General features: G+C 67.8%; 1 protein-coding gene across 12 annotated transcripts; it reads left to right on the forward strand.

Annotated features, from left to right (window-relative positions):
• Nucleotides 1-116: 116 nt before the first annotated feature.
• On the forward strand, nucleotides 117-18,109 carry CROCC (ciliary rootlet coiled-coil, rootletin). 12 transcript variants are annotated; one of them, XM_066981924.1, is made up of 36 exons: nucleotides 1,273-1,412; nucleotides 1,607-1,702; nucleotides 1,791-1,942; nucleotides 2,702-2,887; nucleotides 2,982-3,065; nucleotides 3,160-3,251; nucleotides 3,328-3,493; nucleotides 4,136-4,242; nucleotides 4,337-4,543; nucleotides 4,625-4,721; nucleotides 5,137-5,232; nucleotides 5,337-5,471; nucleotides 5,714-5,892; nucleotides 6,141-6,302; nucleotides 6,866-7,010; nucleotides 7,696-8,061; nucleotides 8,688-8,881; nucleotides 8,960-9,087; nucleotides 9,406-9,518; nucleotides 9,748-9,870; nucleotides 9,942-10,076; nucleotides 10,472-10,603; nucleotides 10,697-10,935; nucleotides 11,834-11,993; nucleotides 12,129-12,296; nucleotides 12,800-13,136; nucleotides 13,246-13,373; nucleotides 13,447-13,567; nucleotides 14,024-14,187; nucleotides 14,708-14,923; nucleotides 15,015-15,215; nucleotides 15,289-15,438; nucleotides 16,051-16,242; nucleotides 16,562-16,693; nucleotides 17,237-17,383; nucleotides 17,460-18,109. In XM_066981924.1, exons 3-36 carry the CDS (start codon nucleotides 1,808-1,810, stop codon nucleotides 17,517-17,519), a joined length of 5,397 nt encoding a protein of 1,798 aa, XP_066838025.1. In that variant the 5' UTR covers nucleotides 1,273-1,412; nucleotides 1,607-1,702; nucleotides 1,791-1,807; the 3' UTR covers nucleotides 17,520-18,109. The 12 variants fall into 12 exon arrangements, with proteins under 12 accessions (XP_066838028.1, XP_066838027.1, XP_066838026.1 ...); XM_066981927.1 differs by lacking the exons at nucleotides 1,273-1,412; nucleotides 1,607-1,702 and adding an exon at nucleotides 117-210; XM_066981926.1 differs by lacking the exons at nucleotides 1,273-1,412; nucleotides 1,607-1,702 and adding an exon at nucleotides 215-340.
• Nucleotides 18,110-18,485: the final 376 nt, after the last annotated feature.

Genomic DNA, 18,485 nt, shown 5'->3' on the forward strand with positions numbered 1-18,485 from the left:
TGACGTTTTTACACCCAGGGAGGTGCCCGTGTGGGTCGGGGCGGCCGTGAGGCTTCCTGAGGTGGGGAGGGGATGCTTGGGAATGGTTTTGTGCTGTCCCCTCCTTCCCGGTGTCGAGGAAACGGCGCGGGGCACTCGCCGGCGAGGCACAACAGACGGGTGTTGCTTAGCAGTGGCTTCGCAGGGCGTGAGGGACTGCGGGCGAAGCAGGTAAGGGGAGAAGCGGGGAGAGGAGGCCTCGTGTGTCCCCGGAGCCCATCGGGGAGCCTTGGAGCAGCTCCAGCGTGGATGTTTTAAGAAGCCGGACCTGAGACGAAAGCTGTCTGCGGCAGCAGGACGTGTAAATCCTCAGTCCCATCTGCTTGCCCTGCCGTGCTCTCTCCTTTGCCGTTAATCCGTGGCTCGAAGGGGCGGCGGGGAGGAGAAAGGGCACTTTCCCTCCTAGGGGGGGGGCAAATAGAGGCTGGGAGATGCCAGGAGGGTGAAACCGTGTCGGAGCCGAGGCTGGAGCGATGGGTTTTCAGAGCGGGGATGCCCCCAGCCACAACGCTCGTCCTGCAGCCCCCAGCAGGGGTGGTGCCGCGGGGGATTTCGAGCTCTGATGGATTGACCGGCCCGTCTCCTTCCTGGGCGCGCACCCTGCGGGCACCGTGCTCGCGGGGGGCAGAAAGCAGCGCCCCGGGGTGACAGCAGCTGCCCCAGGGGCAGTCACGGTGGGGGAGCTGCGGCGGGGCCTCTGTCCCCGAGGAGGTGACACGGCTTCGCAGCGCCGAGCAAAAGGCTTCCCGCAGCAAGCTGGCATGCTCGACCCGGAGCTTTTCCCTGCCAGAGCAAACTCCTGGGCTTTAATGAGCTTAACGAGGCTGGGCTTCATTAGGGCTTAACGAAAGGGCTCCGTTCCCCAAGGCTACCAGGTAAAGGAGATCCCAAGCTCGGGGAGCTGCACAGGGGGCGCATCGGGGGATGGCAGAGCAAAGTGAGCGCGTTTTAACCGCTTTGGGGCACGGGGGGGGGGTGCTTGGCGCTGCTGTTTGTTGTTTGTTTTTTTTTGCCCTACCAAAGAAATCTCCTCCCTTCCTGCTCTGCAAGCAAAAAGCCTCGCTTGCTTGTTTTGATTTGCAAAAACTTCGGCTTTGCAAATATCCCGTGGTTTCTCAGCAAAGGCTGAAGCAGCGCTCGGCGGAGGCGTTAGGACCCCCGAGGCATGCGGACACAGCCAGGAAGAGGAGGGCCCCAGCCTGGGAGGGGAAGGCGAGGATTTCGGGCTAATCCTGGCCATGCATCCGCTTTCCGCTTGCAGAGCGGAAGCAGAGCCCCAAAAACCAGGCTGGGATGGGGGCACGGGGATGCTGAAAGCAGAGGAAAGGGGGGGGGAGCCCATGAGCACGCCGAAGTCGGAGGCTGCGATCGAGGTGGGAACTTGGTGCTCCTCTCGCGGGAGCGGCCGCCGAGCAGTTCTGGTGCTGCAGTCGGCAGATTTGCAGCGGGTTTTGCAAAAATCTGCAATCGCAAAATCTGCAGTCGCAAAGACTGCCGTCGCGGGAAATGCAGCGGCAAAAGCCGCTGCAAACCTGCCGCTGCCCAAATGCCCCCGCGGTTTTTGCAGTTGCAGAGTTTGGGTTTTGCGGTTGCAAAAAGCGAGGCTGAGCTGCTCTGGGGGACCCGGCCCGGGGGGAAGCGTTTGCAGCTGGGGGAGAAGAGGGTGAGGGAACAAAGCAGCTCGTGGTGGCAAGGCGCAGGGATCCCTCCTGCGGCCGGATCCTTCCCCTGAGCCCTGTCCCCTCCCGCAGCGGCCGTCCCCGGGGCCATGTCCTCGCTGCTGTCCCTCCAGGAGGAGAACCGCATCCTGCAGCAGGAGCTGTCGCGCCTCGAGGACCTGCTGGCTCAGAGCCGCGCCGAGCGCGATGAGCTGGCCATCAAGTACAACGCCATCAGCGAGCGGGTAGGTCGGCTGCCCGCCCGGCCCCACAAATCCACCCGTTTTGGCCCCAAAACGCATCTCCCCAGCTTCTCTGGGAGCTTCTGCTGGCGCCGGGCGGTGCCGGGGTGCCCGGGGTGCGCGCAACGTCCCGGTGATGGAGATGTCGGTGCCTGGCGTGCTGGGACTTGTCCTGTGGGATGCACAAAGCATCCCCACACCACCCCCGTGGCGTTCACCCCGCTGCCTTCTTTTCTGCACCGTGGCAACAGGGGCAGAACAAGGCTTTTGGCCGGGCGGCCGTTGCCTGGGGAGATGCAAAACTTGGCCGGTGCACGCTGAGCTCGGCCGGGGCAGCCCAAGCTGGGGGGCTGCCTGGCCTTCCGGGGTGCAAACCCCTCCGTGCGTGCCTGGTTATTAAAAACCCAAGCAAACAGCCCCAAAAATACCCAAAGGGAAAACTGCTGCCTCCCTCCCCTTGTGGCCAGAGTGCTGAAAGATGCTTTAATCCGCAGCAAAACGGGTGCAAAGCTGCTGGGCCCCCCACTCCTTGAGGCTGGGCTATTTCTCAAAGGCAATTTCTTAGAGCAAAACGGGGTGTGTGGGGTGTGTGCGCGTGTCCCTGGTTGCTTCGTCCGTGCGGGGTTTGCAGCTGCGGGACAACCCCAGAGCAAGTCCGAATTGGCCGGGTCGGGGTGCTGGCACACGGAGGGGGCCGGGGGCGGTGCTTTGTGTTTAACGTCCCCGACCGAGCGGCGCTGGGGGTGCTGCACCCCGTGGCAGCTGGAGCAGTCCCTGCGGCTGGAAGCGGGCGAGCGGGACGCGGCCGAGAGCCGGAGCCTGGCGCAGCACAACATCGAGCTGCGGCGGCTGCTGGACGAGGAGCAGGCCGCCTACAAGCGCAAGCTGCAGGCGTACCAGGAGGGCCAGCAGCGGCAGGCCCAGCTGGTGCAGAAGCTGCAGGCCAAGGTGGGTCCCCGCCGGGGGGACGGGGGCGCTTTGGGGTGGGGGGACGCGCACCAGGGGTGGATGACCCCCCCCCCCCGCTGTCCCCTCCACCCAGGTGCTGCAGTACAAGAAGAAATGCGGCGAGGTGGAGCAGCAGCTGCTGGAGAAGGCGACGGAGCTGGAGCAGGAGAGGCTGACGGTGAGCGGCGGCGGCGGGGGGGTCCTGCCCCGGGTATCCCGGTGTCCCCCCCCCTTTGCCCGCCAGCACCTCAAAGGGGCTGATGTCCCCGCAGAGCCAGCTGGACATCAGCGGCTCGCAGCTGGAGGAGGAGAGCAGCAACGAGCTGGAGAACGCGCTGATCCGGCTGGAGGAGGAGCAGCAGAGGTATGTGGGGGGTCCCCGGGGTGCCGGCTGCTGCGGGACCCCCCCGGGGTCACCCCCTGGCCCTGCGCCCTCCCAGGAGCAGCAGCCTGGTGCAGGTGAACTCGATGCTGCGGGAGCAGCTGGAGCAAGCCAACGTGGCCAACGCGGCGCTGAGCGAGGACATCCGCAAGCTGACGGCCGACTGGACGCGGGCGCGGGACGAGCTGGAGCAGCGCGAGGCCGAGTGGAGGCGCGAGGAGGAGGTCGGGGACGCAGGGCTGCGGGGGGGGCAGGGGGGGTAGAATTTGGGGCCCCAGGGGATGCGGCACAGAGGGATGCAAAGCAAAGGGGGGGTTGCACGGGGAGGGATGGGGCCGAGGGCGATGCAAGGCAGAGGGGTGCAGGGGTGCTGCACGGTGCGGGGTTGTGGGACCCCAGGGGGTGTTGCATGGGGGAGAATTAGGGGATGCTGCGTGTAGAGGTGCAGAGCGGGGGGGCTGTGTGGGGAGGGCTGGGGGCTGAGGGAGATGCAGGGCAGAGAGGTGCAGCATGGGCAGGGCTGTGGGACCACGAGCGATGCTGCATGGAGAAGAATTTGGGGCTGCAGGGCGCGTGGCACGGGGAGGGGGTGCGGGGCAGGAGCGGTGCCGCATGCAGAGGGGCTGTGGTGTGCGGGATGCAAGGCAGGGGGAGGCCGCACGGAGTGGGGCACGGTGCTGGGAGCGGGTCTGGGGGCCTCAGGGCACGGCGCAGGGAGGGGGCCGAGGGGCTGAGGGACGTGGGGGTGCTGCCCGGCTGCCTTCAGAGGGACGGGGGCTGTGGGGCAGAGGGGTGCAGCACGGGGGGCACCCTGGTGTTGCTCTCCTGCCCCGATCCGACCCCGCCACCGCTCCGTCCCCGCGCAGTCCTTCAACGCCTACTTCAGCAACGAGCACGGCCGCCTGCTGACCCTCTGGCGGCAGGCGGTGGCTTTCCGCCGCCACTTCGGCCAGCTGCGAGCCGCCACCGAGAGGTCCGGGGGCTGCAGGGGCTGGGGATGGGGAGGGAGGACGGGGACATCGGGGGGGGGGGGCACCCCTCTCATCCCCATCCACCCCCCGGTGCAGGGACCTGGCGGAGCTGAGCCAGGAGGTGTCCCGCGCCGGCCGTGCGGCCCACGCCGCCTGCGTGCAGCTGGGTGCCCACCTGCGGCTGGCCGAGGGCCGGGCGGGCGCCGCGCGGGAGCAGCAGGCGCAGCAGCTGGCGCAGCTGGAGGAGCAGCTGGCGGCGAGGGCGCGCGACGCCGAGCTGGAGAAAACGGCGCTCGGGGACAGGTGGGGGTCCCGCGGGGAGGGGGGGATGCCGGGGTGGGGGCTGAGCGCCCACCGATCGATGCTGGGCATCGCCTCGGCCAGGCTGGCGGAGCTGACGGCGGCCCTGGAGCGGCTGCGGGAGGAAGGTGGGGAGAAGGAGCGGGCGGTGGCGGCGCTGACGCTGCAGCTGCAGAAGATGGTGAGTGCGGGGGTGGCGTTTCTGGCGCGCCGGGAAGGGTGCGCGCCCGGCTGCGGTGCGTGCTGGGGTGCAGCGCGTGCTCAGACGTGACCCACAGCACACGCTGGGCTGGGCCGCGCGCCAGGGCACGGTGGAAGCTGCGTGCGGTGCACAGTGCACGCCAGCACCCCGTGCACACCGGGGCAGGACACACGTGAAACCACGACGCGTGCGGGGGGTGCAGGATGCTGCGCCCGGCCGGGACGCGGTGCGCAACCCGGCACGCTGCACAGCGGGGTGCGAGGCGTGACGTGCGCTGGGGGTGCGAGGCGTGATGCACGCCGGACACTTTGCACACCGGGGTGCGATGCGTGCCGCGGGCGCGGTGCACGTTGCACGCCGGCCGTGCGTGATGCCGCACCGCGGTGTTTCGCAGGAGGCCTCGCGTGCCCAGGAGCCATCAGTGGAAGAGGTGCAGGCGCTGCGCGCGGAGGTGGAGCTGCTCCAGCAGACGCTGCAGGACGTCACCCAGGTGCCCCCAGCCCTCCCCTGCGCCCCCACTGCTGCCACCCCCTCCGTGCCTCAGTTTCCCCTCCCATGGTGGTGCCACAGCAGGGCGCTCACAGTCCCTCACAGGCGGTGCTGGCCGATGACCCCGGGTCCCCGACGGAGCCTCCCAGGCTCCCGTGCCGCAGCCTCTCGCCCGCTGCGGCCGCAGCCACGCTGGGGGCTGTGCACGGAGCCCTGCGGCGCCGGCACTTCCAGCTGCAGGTGAGCGAGGAGGAGGAGGAGGAAGATGGACGTGGGGGAAGATGGATGGATGGATAGATGCATGGAGAATGGATGGAGGAGAATGGATGGATGGACAGACAGATGGGAGGGCGGATAGATGGATGGACATGGGGTCAGGCGGATGGGAGGGAGGGTGGATGGATGCACGGAGGAAGGATGGAGGAGAAGAGACAGATGGGTGGGAGGACGGAGGACAACCGCTGACCCCCCTGCTCCCCCAGGAGGCCCGGGAGGCGTCGGGGAGCCTGCGGCGGGAGCTGGGGGACAGCGAGAGCCGGCGGGCGGCCCTGGAGCAGCGGCTGGAGCAGCTCAGCGCCGAGGCTGGGGGCTGCCGGCGGGCGCAGGATGAGGCCCTGCGCGAGGCCGCCCGCCTGCGTGCCGACATCGAGCTCCTCCGCAGGTACCCCCTGCGTGTCCGTCTGTCTGTGAGTGCCGAGCTGTCTGTCTGTCTGTCTGTCCATGGCCTCTGTCCCCGCACGCCCTCCACCTCCGCCCGTCCATCCCTGCACATTCCGGCCTGTCCATCCGTCTGTCCCAGCGCACGCAGCCCTCCGCACCCCTCCTCTCCATCCCTGCCCGTCTGTCCCGTCTCTCCGCACGTCCGTCCGTCTGTCCCCACGCATCCCGGCGTGTCTGTCTGTCCGGCAGTGAGCGGGGCCGCGCGGAGCAGGCGCTGGCGGCGGAGCAGGCGCGGGCGGGGGTCCTGCAGCGCAGCGAGGCCGAGCTGCAGCGCCGCGGCCGGGGGCTGGAGGAGCAGCGGGACGAGGCCGCCCGCGCCGCCGAGGCTGCGCGCCAGCAGCTGGAGCACAGGTGGGGACCCCCCCTCGGTGCCGTGACCCCCCCCCCCCCCAGCCCCAGGTGGGCGCTGCAAAACAACGCTCCTGCCCCTGCTCTGCTGCCCTCCCCAAAAAGGGGCCGCTCCCCCCCCCCTCGGAGGGTGCTGAACCCCCGCCCCATGGGGCTGCAAAACCTCTGGGGGTGCTGCAGAACAGTGCCTCCCTCCCTCCCGTGGGTGCTGCTCCCCCACGGGTGATACCCCCAGGGGGTCCTCCCCATCCAACGGGTGCTGCCCATCCCCCAATTGGTGCTCTCCCTCCAGTGGGTGCTCCCCACCTCCCATGGGTGCTGCCCCTCGATGGGTGCCCCCCCGGTGGGTCCCCCCCCAGTGGGTGCTACACACCTGTTGGGTTCCCCCCCCACGGTGGGTGCTTCCCCCCAGGAGGTGCCCCCTAACCCTAAAAACCGTAAAGCCCTAACCCTAAAAACCCTAAAGCCCTAACCCTAAAAACCCTAACCCTAAAAACCCTTACAACCCTAACCCTAAGAACCCTAAACTTCCCCCCAACGTGTGCCCCCCCCGCGGGTGCCCGCAGCCAGCAGCAGCTGGAGCAGCTGGAGGGGCAGCGGGCGGCGGCGCAGCAGGAGCTGCTGCAGGCGCGGGAGGCGCTGAGCCAGGCCCAGCTGGAGGCCGAGGTGGCGCGGGGCGAGCGGGCGGCGCTGGACGAGGCGCTGGCACAGGTGGGTGGCAGAGCCCCCCCCCCGGGTCCTCCCCGGGGACGTCTGTGTCCCCAGACCCTGTACGCATCGCCCCCCGGAGACATCCGCATCCCCAAATGGCACGTGTGTCCCTGAGCGGCTCCCTGGGGACAGCTGTGTCCCCAAGCTCCCCTGCGTCCTCCCTTGGGACATCCAGGTCCCCAAACCCCAGGCGCGTCCTCCTTGGGGGCCATCTGCACCCTCGATCGCCCTGCGTGCCCTGTGGGGCTATCCGCATCCCCAAATCCCCCTGCATCCTTGGGACATCTGTGTCCCCAGCCCCCTGCATGTTCCTGGGGCCACCTATGTCCCCAAAACCTCACGTGCATCCTCCCTGCGGACACCCACACCCCCAGCCCCTCTGCATCCCCCCTGGCACCGTGCACATATCCCCAGCCCCTCTGTGCATCCCCAAACCTCACGTGCCTCCTCCCTGGGGCTGTGCACATCCCCAGATCCCTGCATGTCCTCCCTGGGGACGTCCAGGTCCCCAAACCCTTCTGCGAATCCACCAAGCCCATGGGCGCTGTCCCTCGGGACAGCCACATCCCCAGCCCCCCCCTACACGCTCCCTGGGGACATCCACAACCCCAAACCCCGCTGTGCATCCTCCCTGGGGCCGCCCCCCCCGTCCCCAGCCCCTCGCAGCAAGCCTCGGCCCCGGCAGGCGCAGGGCAGCAGCGCAGAGCTGGAGGCAGCGCTGCGGGAGGCGCGGGCGGAGGCAGCCCAGCTGCGGGAGGCCCTGGCACGGGGCAGCGAGCTGTCGGCCAGCCTGGCCCGGGATAAGCGAGAGCTGAGCCGGACCCTGGCGGGGCTGGAGGAAGAGCGGGAGGCTGCCGGGGAGGCGACGCGGGCGCTGGAGGGGCTGCGGGCCCGGCTGGGGCAGCTGGAGCGAGGCCGGAGGGACGTGGAGGCCGAGAGGCTGGGCCTGGAGCGGGCGCGCAGGGCGGCGGAGAGGGGCTGCGAGGGGCTGCGGGCAGAGCTGCGGGCACTGCGCGGGCAGCAGCAGCAGCTGCGGGAGCGGCTGGGGCAGGTGAGGGGCTGGGGGGCAATTGGGAGGGGTGGGGAGGGCGCTGGGGGTGACTGGGGGAGGTGGGGAGGGTGCCGGGGGGAATTGGGGGAGGTGGGGAGGGTGCTGGGGGAACTGGGAGGGTGCAGGGTGCAGTTGGGAGGGATGGGGAGTGTGCATGGGGCAATCTGGGGAGGTGGGGAGGATGCAGAAAGCAGCTGGGAGGGTGCTGGGGGAACTGGGAGAGTGCAGGAGGAAACTGGGAGGGTGCAGGGGGCAATTGGGAATGATGGAGAGGGTGGAGAGGGTTACTGGTTTGGGTGGGGAGGGTGCTCAGGGCAATTGGGAGGGTGCTGGGGGAGCTGGGAGGATGCAGGGGGCAACTGGGAGGGATGGGGAAGGTGCGTGGGGCAATTGGAAGAGTGCTGGGGGAACTGGGAGGATGCAGGGGGTAACTGGGAGGGAGGGGTTGGATGCTGGAGGCAACTGGGAGGATGCTCAGCTCAGCCAGGAGGGTGCGTGGGGCAACGGGGAGGGCGCAGAGGGTAACTCGGAGGACGGGGGAAGGCTCCTGGGGAGCAAGGGGGACCGGGAGGGTGCACAGGGGCCGCGGACGGAGGCGAGGGGTGCCCGTGGCGGTGCGGCCGCAGGCGCTGGAGGAGCAGAGCGCGGCGGGCGAGGCGCTGGCGCAGGCCCGGGGCGAGCGGGAGCGGCTGAGCGCGGCGCTGGAGCGCGCCACGCAGGAGCGCGAGGGGCTGGCCAAGGAGGCGGCCAGCGTGGCCGTGCAGCTCGCCGCCGCCCAGCGCGACGCCCGCGCCCGCGGCCAGGAGGCGGACGGCCTCAGGTGGGTGCCCCCCGCCCCAACCCGCCGCCCTCCCGCCCGGCCGCGGTTTCGGCAGTGCGTGTCGTCCCGGCGCGGCAGGGCAGAGAAGGCGGTGCTGGAGACCGGCCTCTTCGAGGCGCAGGAGGAGCTCGGCCAGCTCCGCGCGCGCGGCCAGCAGCTGGAGGCCGAGGGCCGGGCCCTGCGCGTGGCCAAGGAGGGGCTGCAGGGTGAGTGGGGCGCTCGCCGTCGCGCGCAGCCTTGGTCACGGCGCTTACCTGCTCGGTTTTGGGGCGGCAGCCTTGGTTGCATCCCATACCATCTCAGTTTTGGGGTGGCACCCTTGGGCATGTCACTTAGCTCGGTTCCGGGGACCAACATCCTTGGTCACATCACTTATCCGCTCAATTTTGGGGCGGCATCCTCGATCACGTAACTTTTCTGCCCAATTTTGGGGCGGCATCCTCGGTCGCATCACTTAGGTCAGTTCTGGGGGGGTTTGGAGCCCTCATTCCCACCACCCACCCGCCCAATTTTGGCCCCGGCAGAGGAGCTGGGCGCCGTGCGGCAGCGGCTGGCGGCGGCGGAGCAGGAGGCGGTGACCCTGCGCGGGACCCAGGTGGCACGCGAGGACGAGCTCGAGCGGCTTCGGTGCGAGAAGGTGGGCACCGCTGGGCTCCGGGGCGGTGCTGATTTGGGGGGGTGATGCAGATTTGGGGCAGGGCGGTACTGAATTTGGAGAGCGGTGCTGATTTCGGAGGGCGATACGGAATTTGGAGCAATATTTCTGAGGCGATGCCATTTTGGGGGGGGTTTGCCAAATTTCGGGCTGATGCCAAGTTTGGCTCGACGCTGATTTTGGGGGGACCGGTGCTGCTTTTGGGGCGCAGCGGGAGCTGGATGCGGAGCGGGACCGGCTGGTGCGGGAGCAGGAGGAGCTGGCGGCCGAACTGGCGGCGGCGCGGGCGCAGCGTGACGAGGGGCTGCTGCGTGCCGAGAGCGAGAAGCAGCAGGTGGGTGTCGGTGCGTCCCCCCCCTGTGTCCCCAGTGTCCCCCAGCCCCGGCTGAGCGTGTCCCCGTGCAGGCGCTGGCGCTGCAGGAGGAGGAGAAGGCGGCGCTGGCGGGGACGCTGGCGGGGCTGCAGCAGAGCCTGGCCGAGGCCACGGCCGAGCTGGAGCGGCAGCGGCATGAGGCCACCGGGCGCCACGAGCAGCAGCAGGTGGGTGAGGGGGGGTCTGGGACCCCCCCCCAGGCATGGCACAGGCTCATCCACTGCAAACCCCGTCCTCAGGCATCCCCCTCATTGCAATGCCCCACGTCCGCGCGTACCCCCAGTGCCCAACGCTCTTCTGCCCTGCTGTGAGCCCCCCAAGCCCCCACGATTTGCAACCCCCCCCCCATCTCCCCATCCTTGCAACCCCCCAGGGACCCTTCTCGATTACAACCCCCTGGTTGCAACCCCCCTCAACCATCCACCCCGATCCCATCGCGAGCCCCCCCAGTTTCCAGCTCCTCCTTTTTGCCAGCTGCCCCCTCCCCATTGCAAGCTCCCCCGTGCCCAGCCAGGGCTGGGGGGGTTTGGGGGGGCTCAGATGTTTGTGCCCCTTCCCGCAGAGCTTGGCTGCGGAGCTGCACAACCTGCGGGCGCAGGCGGAGGCCGCGGCGGAGGCCCACGAGCGGGAGGCCAAGGCTCTCCGCGAGCAGGTGACGGTGGTGGCCAAGCAGCGCGACGGCGCCCTGCGGGAGGTGAGAACCCCTCCGCCCCCCACCGCCCCCTTCCCGTCCCTTCCGTCCTGCCCCCAAAAAGCCCCGTTCCACCCCCTGAATCCCCGGCTGCAGGCGGAGGAGGTGCGGGCGCAGCTGCAGCTGGTGGCGGAGGCGCGGGCGGCGGGGCAGCAGGCGCTGCTGGAGGCCCAGCGGGCGGCCCAGGAGAGCCGGGAGGGCCGCGAGGCGCAGCGGAGGCAGGCGCAGGAGGCGCGCAGGGCGCTGGGCGACGAGGCCAGGGAGAAGGAGGCCCTGCGGCGCTCCAACGAGGAGCTGCGGGCGGCCCTGCGGCGCACCGAGGGCGAGCGCATCAGGTGTGGGGGGGGTGCTCGGGGTCGGGGGGGGCGCTGGGGGCGATGCTGGGGGTCCCCCGGAGTGGGATGCTCAAGTTGGGAGAGGCACGGGAGGGGGAGCTGTCCTGCAGGGCCATGCTTGGGGTAGGGGGATGCTCAATTTGGGGAGTGCAAGGGGTGGTGCAAGGCATCGGAGGGCGATGCTCGGGACCGGGGGGATGCTCGGGACCGGGGGGATGCTCGGGATGGGGGGGTTAAGCTGAGCAGGATGCCTGGGACAAGGGGATGCCCGAGCTGGGAGATGGCGGAGTGGTGCAGTGCCTTGGAGGGCAATGCTCAGGCTGGGGAGGATTCGCGGGACAGGAGAATTCCCCATTTGGGAGGTGCTTGGGATGGTGAGATGCCTTGGAGGGATGCTGGGGGTCGGGATGATGCTCAGGGTCAGGGCGATGCTCAGGATGGGGGCAATGCTCCGGGCAGGGGAATGCCCAGTTTGGGAGATGCTTGGGGTGGGGAGATGCTTTGGAGGTTGACACTTGGGGTCGCAGTGATGATGAAGATAGGGGGATCCGCCAGGGACAAGGGGCTGCTCAAATGGGGAAACGCACGGGGCGGAGCAATGCCCTGGGGGGGCGACGCTTGGGATAGGGGCGATGCTCGGGACAAGGGGATGCTCAAGCTGGGAGACGCACAGGATGGAGCGGAGCCCTGGATGTGTGGGGCTGTAACGATGCTCAGGACAGGAGGACGCCCCAGAGCAGGATGCTCAGGATCAGGGCGATGCTCAGGACGGGCCCGGGCCGGGGAAGGGGTGCCCAGCACGAACAACACTTGCGGCCGAGGCGATGCCTTGGTGGGGGGACGGAGAGGACGGACACCAGCCCCCTCCTCCGCCAGCCCCTCTCCCCCTCGTTGGCAGCCTGAAGCGGGCCGGCGAGGAGAAGGAGCAGCGGCTGGCGCTGCTGGCGGGCGGGCAGGCGGCGGCGGCCAGGGAGACGGAGAGGCTGCGGGGGGCCCTGCGGCAGCTGGAGCACGACCGCCTCGAGGCGCGCCGCGAGCTGCAGGAGCTGCGCCGACAGGTGAGGAGGGGGCGGCGGGGGGACCCCCGCCCCGGCTGGGACAGCGCTGGGTGTGCGTGTCCGTGTGTCCCGTGTGTCCGTTCGTCTGTCTGTCTGGAGCCGCCTCCCCCAGCCCCGCTTCGCTTCCTCGGGCAGGTGAAGGCGCTGGACAGTGAGAACAGCAAGAAGAGCAGGGAGCTGGAGGAGCTGCAGGCGCGTGTGGCCCTGGAGGAGCAGCGGGAGGAGGAGAGCCGCCGTGAAGCCTTCGGCCTCAGGAGGAAGGTGGTGGAGAGCGAGGCTGGCATGGAGGCCACCAGGAAGGAGGTGGGGGCCGCTCGGTCCCGCAGGGTCCCCAGGTGTCCCCATCGCCCCCACGCGCACCCTGGGTCCCTGTGGGTGCCCCTGCTGCTCCGTCGCTTGGTGCCGTGGGTGCCCCCGTCACCTCCCCCACTTGGTTCCCGATGTCCCCATTGCCCTACTGCTCTGTCCCCAGGGGTCCCCACCCCTCCTTGCTCCATCCCCTGCATCCCAATCACCCCGCATCATCTGCCACCTGCATCCCTGGGCATCTCCCATGCCCCATCGCTCCATCCCGGAGGGTCCCCCAGCACCCCATTGCTCTGTCCCCCTGCATCCCTAAGGGTCCCCCATACCCTGTTGCTCCGTCCCCTATAACCAAGGCACCCCCCGTGCCCCATCGCTCCATCCCTTGCATCTCCATCACCCTTTTGCTCTGTCCCCTGCACCCTGGGCATTCCTTGTTTCCTCCAGCACCCCGTCTCTCCCTGCCCTGCACCCCAGCTCTACCCCTTGCCTCCTTTCCCCAGCTCCAGCACCTGCAGCAGAGGCTGTCGGAGGCGGAGGGCGAGTTCCACCAGCGGGAGAAGGATCTGTCCCGCAGCCTGGAGGAGGCCCGTGGCCATGAGAAGAAGCTGCTGGCCGATGCCCGCAACCTGCAGCTGAAGATGGAGGCGGCGCGGAGCGAAGCGGCTGAGCTGAGCCTGCGCCTGAGCGCGGCCGAGGGCCGGGCGCAGGGGCTGGAGGCTGAGCTGGCCCGCGGCGAGGAGCAGCGCCGGGCTGCCGAAACGCGCCTGGGCAGCCTCCAGTCCGCCCTGCGCCGCACCATGGGCATCGGCCGGGCCCGTGCTGCTTCCCTGGGCAAGGGTGAGAGCATCCCAGGGCTGCCCTGCACCCTAAACCTTGCTTTAAGGCCCCATCTGGCGGCGTGTCCCCCCCCACTTCACCCCGTGCCACCCCATCCCTCTCCTTCCAGGCGGTGCCACGGGGGGGACGGGGACCCCTGGCTCGTCGCCGGACCCCGATGCGGCTACCGAGCCCGAGGCGGTGCGGGCAGCCCTGCGGGATTTCCTGCGTGAGCTGCAGGACGCCCAGCGGGAGCGGGTATGCCCTTCCTCCTGCCCCTGCCCTGCACGTCCCCAAAAAGCTCCTTTCTCGCCCTGTTTTCTCACCCCAGGAGGAGCTGCGGGCGCAGGTCTGCAGCCTGGGACAGCGGCTGGCAGAGGCAGAGGCGGAGCGGGACGGTGCCGGTGCCCGGGCGCTGCAGCTGCAGAAGCTGGTGGCTGAGAGTGAGGAAGGTGATGGGGGTGGTTTTGGGGTGGATTCCCCCGGATTATGTGGTTTTGGGTGCTGCAAGCAGGTTTCATCTCCCTGCGACGTGTGGCTGCTTGGGATTTGGGCACGCGGCGGAGCATCGTGGCCAGTGGGTGCTTTGGGGGAAAATGGGGTGGGGGTGGTGATGCTGCACTCAAATACTGCATGCTTTGTGGGTTTTCCCCCATACACATCCCAAAAATACTAGTAGAACTGCTAAAAAACAAAACAAAATAAAGCATAGAGTCCCCGTAAACCCTGGTACAATTGGAACCCCCCTGTGCACCCCAGTAGAACCGGTAAAACCCCCACGCATCCTGCACAAACCCCGGTAAAACTGTCCGACCCCACTCGTGCGTGCCCCACGAGCCCCAGCAGAGCCCCGTGCGCGCCCCACAAGCCCCAGCTGAGGTTTGCAACCCGTGGTCTGGCTGCGGCAGGGCGGCGGGGCGCCGACGGCAAGCTGGGCAGCGCGCAGGCCGCTCTGCTGCTGCAGGAGGAGACGCTGCGGCGGGGCGAGCGCGAGCGCCGGGCCCTACTTGAGAAGGTGTCGGCGCTGGAGCGCAGCTTGCACGCCGCCGAGGGCGAGCGCCGCTCTGCCCAGGTGGGCACCTGGGTCAAAACCCCCCCACCTCTCCCACCCCGCCCCGGCTGCACGCGAGCTGCACGCAGCCTCGCATGCAAGATGCAGACAAACTGCAGGCGCGCTGCTTGCCAGCTCGTGCACAAGCTGCTGTGCGAGATGCTCGCAAACCGAGTGTAAGCTGCTTGCAAGCTGGCACACAAACTGCCTGCAAGCTGCTTGGAAGCTCGCACGCAAGCCTGTATGCAAGCTGTACGCAAACTGCTTGCAAGTTTGCATACAAATTGCATGTAAGATGGACATAAGCTGCTTGCAAGCTTGCACACACAAACTGCACGCGCGCTGCTTTCAAGCTTGCACACAAACTGCACACCTGCTGCTTGCAAGCGTGCACACAAAGTGCCCTCAAGACTCTTGCAAGCCTGCACACAAAGTCCATGAATGCTGCTTGCACTTGCATGCAAGCTTGCATGCTCGCTGCTCGCAGGTTTGTGTGCAAAATGCTTGCAGGCTTGCACACATGCTGCTCCGTCCCTTCCAGGAGAAGATGAGCATGGTGAAAGCCAGCGAGGCCAAGCTGGAGGAGGACAAGCGGCGGCTCAAGGAGGGGCTGGAGGCTGCGGAGAGCCGCGGAGCCCGGCTGGAGCAGCAGCGGCGGGCGCTGGACGACGAGCTGCAGCGGGCACGGCTGGCCCTGGGCGAGCAGCAGGCGGAGGCGCGGGTGCTGCAGGACCGCGCTGAGCTGCTCCAGAGGCAGGTACGGCCGGCTTGCAACCCCCGCGCTCACTAATTGCCTCCCGAGCTGAGCTGCGTCGGTTTTTATCGGTTTCCCACCCCGCTGGGCGCAGCTCGGGGAGAGCGAGCAGCGCGCCAGCACCTTGCAGCTCTCAGTGGAGCGTCTGAGCGCGGTGCTAGCAGCCGAGGCCGAGAGCAGCTCGAAGGACCGTGCCCAGGGCTCGCCGGTGACCGATGGCAGCTCGGCCCCGCAGCGCCTGCTGCAGCTCCAAAGCGCCCTGACCGCCGGCGAGCTCGACCGGCGGATGCTGCAGGTGGGCACGGGCACCCCTGGGGTGCGCGGGGGCCCCCCTGGGCTCGGTGTCACCGTGCATGTCCCCGCGGCAGGAGATGCTGGATGCGGCCCGGCGGGCGCTTTCGGAGGCACGAGAGGAGAAGAGCGCCCTGCGGGAGCAGCTGCGGGTGCTGCGGGGGGAGCGGGAGGCGCTGGAGCTGCGCAAGGAGGAGCTGGAGGCGCAGGTCCGGCGGCTGCAGGAGGTGGGAGCCCCCAGACTGCTGGCCTTACCCCTGGGGTGCACCCTGTGCCCTTCTGCCCGCCCCGTACGGCAACCTGTTGCCCCTGCACAGTACCCTATTGCCCCCATGCAGCCTCTTTTACCGCCTTCCAGCCCTCTTTGCCCCCCCCCCCCCAACAGCACCCTGCACCCTTTTGCCTGAACCATTCCCTCCCCTCCCATGGCACCCTTCCTCTCTGCTCAGCACCCCACTGCCCCCCGCAGCACCCCCTTGCCCCTCCACGTAGCCTCCCTGCAGATCCCTTTTGCACCCTTGCAACCCTTTCTGTCCCTACACCCTTCTGCCTCCCTGCAGCACACTTTGCCCCCCCTGCAGCAACCTATTGCCTCTCCATGCAGCCCCCAACACCCTTTTATCCATTCCCCCCCTTGAAGCACCCTCTCCCCCCATGCAGCCCCCATTTCCCACCCCCTGCAGCCCCCTTTTGCCCCCGTGCATCCCTTTACACCCCCCATGCAGCTCCCTGAACCCTTTTGCCTCACCTTACAGCCCCCTGTTGCCCCACGCAGCCCCCTCCCACCCCCCTGGGAGCTGCGGGGTGTCCGATCCTGCCACCCCCCCCCCCCGTTGCAGATGCTGTTGCAGCAGGAGGAGAAGGAGGCGGCGGCGCTGCGGGGGCTGCGGGCGGAGAAGCGGGGGCTGCAGGAGCGCGTGGGCAGCCTGCAGAGCTCCCTGAGCCAGCTGGAGGCCGAGCGGCGCGAGGCTGAGCGCTCCTCCCTGCGCCTCGAGAAGGACAACAGCGCCCTGAAGAAGACCCTGGAGAAGGTGAGCGCCCGCCGCCCCTCTTGGCACCCTTGGGTGCCCTCGGGGTTGCCCCCAAGCCCGTGCACCTCTGGGGACACAAACATGCCCCCCCAGTGGCTGGGCACCCAGGCTTGGTTCGCCCAGGATCGGAAGCGGATTGAGCGTAGCTATAACGAGTGTCCCAATAGAGCAAAATTATTTCCCGAGCACAAAATACGCTTCGTGCCACGGGGGCACGGCTGCGCAGCGGGTGCGTACGCCCGCACGCGTGCGTTTTGTGCACCGCAGCGAGGCGTGTGACCAAGCACAAACGGGTTGTGCCCGCTTCTTGTGCGCGCAGCTGGCGCGGGAGAAGCTGAAGACGCAGGAGGACTCGCTGCGGCTGGCGGTGCAGAAGGGCCGCCTGCACCGCTCGCTGGGCACAGCCGAGCAGGAGCTGGCGGAGGCGCAGAAGCACATCCAGGTGCTGCGGGTGGGTGCCCCCGGGCAGGGGCCGTGGCCTCGTGCGGAGCCTTCGGCTGGCGGGTGCGCGTTGGGTGCAGGCAGTGGCACCCCGGGGTGCTGCTTGCCCGCTCGGTGCAGCCTTGTTTTGCACGGGGACGGTGCTGGGCTGCTTTTGGGGTTTGCTTCAGCTCGGGGAGACGCTGGTGCCTGCACAGGGCTGGTGCTGGGCTCCTTTGGGGGCTTATCACAGCTTGCAGAGACGCTGGTGCTTGCACTGGGGTGGTGCTGAGCTCCTTTTGGGGCTCTCCCCAGCATGGGAAGATGCTGCTGCTTGCACCGGGATGCTGCTGGGCTCTTTGGGGGCTCGTCCCCCATGGAGAGATGATGGCGCTCACGCCAGGATGCCGCAGGGCTCTGATGTGGGGCTTGCTCCAGCTTGTGGGGATGCTGGTGCTCGCACTGGGGTGCTGCTGGGCTCTTTTTGGGGCTCAGCCCACCATGGGGAGATGCTGGTGCTCGCACTGGGGCGCTGCCGGGCTCTTTCAGGCTCCTCCCAGCCTCCCCACCTTAGTGCTGCCCAGTGCCCGGTTTTGGGGTGACCCCCCCGGCACTCACCCAGGCGCGGGTGTCGGCGCTGGAGCAGAGCCCCGGGGTGGCGCAGCAGCAGCAGCGGGCGCTGGATGCACGGGACCGTGACCACCACCCCCTGGAGCAGCAGGTGAGGGGGGGGCCGGGGCCGTGTGTCCCCCCCCGCAGCCCATCCGGGCCCCCCCACACTCACCCCCCTCGTGCAGGTCGCGCTGCGGCAGGAGCAGGCGGCGCAGGAGCCCCGCCGCCACCCCAGCAGCATTTAGGGCAGCCGTGGGGCCGAGCAGAGACCGGCGCGACTCAGCTCACGGGTGAGGGGCCCGCTGTGCTCAGAAAACACCTGTGTTTTTTTTTTTTCTCGACGTTCCCAAATCCCACTCTTTTACAAAAAGAAAAAGCATCGTGTTGCCGCTGAGACAACACTAGCGTATTTTTGATACAGGTGGGGTTTTCCCCCCATTTTTTCTACTGCAGTTTTTTTTAACCTGGGATTGGAAATAGGACTTTTTGTAGTCCCGGGTGCCATGTGCACACAACGGGAGCAGCAGGAGGGCCGTGGTACCTGAGCTTCCAGTGCTGGCCCTGTGGTGGGATGCTCAACGGCTCCTAACTTTTCCTAACACACTCCTCTTTTTTTTAACGAAAACTAATTTGTGCCAGTTGTTTTGCACAAGTTATGCAGGATGGGGACTGTTATTTTTTTTTTCTACCACTATTTTTGGAGACTTTTTTTTTTTTTTTTTTTTTACTGGTGCTATTGGGGTCCGAATTTGGAGCTTGAGCCAGCAGCAGGCGTGAGCGTGGCCCCAACCCTTGTCCATCCCCTCTAACCCTCTATTAAATGTGCAGAAACCCATACGGGCAGCCTGCGGTGAATTATTTTAGCATGGCAGCATTTTGGGGTGGCGGTGGAGGTTCAGGACGCATAACAAATTATTATTACTGTTATTATTTATACCTCCTCGGGGGAGAACTGCAGCGCTTTGCACAAGGGCTGCAGGGGAGATGCTCAGCATGTGTGAGCCACGCACAACGGGGCGTACGCACGCTGCAGGAGCTGCCAGGGCTGCACAGGGCAAGGAAAGTACCCGCGACGTAGGAACAAATGCCATATAAGAGCTACAACCTAGGTGAGAACTACGCTATAAAGTGAGCTGCGCGCTGTAGGACAGCTGCGTGCTATGCAGAGACCAGATGGGACGTGAGTTACGGGCTGTATTCGTACCTGCTAC

This window comes from Anser cygnoides, chromosome 23 (genome assembly GCF_040182565.1).
Source record: "Anser cygnoides isolate HZ-2024a breed goose chromosome 23, Taihu_goose_T2T_genome, whole genome shotgun sequence".
Taxonomy (NCBI): domain Eukaryota; kingdom Metazoa; phylum Chordata; class Aves; order Anseriformes; family Anatidae; genus Anser; species Anser cygnoides.

What these genes read in the sequence shown, in the direction of transcription:
- CROCC (XM_066981917.1), top strand. Translation starts at nt 1,205, where the DNA reads ATGCGGACACAGCCAGGAAGAGGAGGGCCCCAGCCTGGGAGGGGAAGG. An exon ending in CTGGAGGAGGAGCAGCAGAG is followed by an intron (nt 3,252 to 3,327) that starts GTATGTGGGGGG and finishes GCGCCCTCCCAG; the next exon opens with GAGCAGCAGCCTGGTGCAGG. An exon ending in AGGTCCGGCGGCTGCAGGAG is followed by an intron (nt 15,439 to 16,050) that starts GTGGGAGCCCCC and finishes CCCCCGTTGCAG; the next exon opens with ATGCTGTTGCAGCAGGAGGA.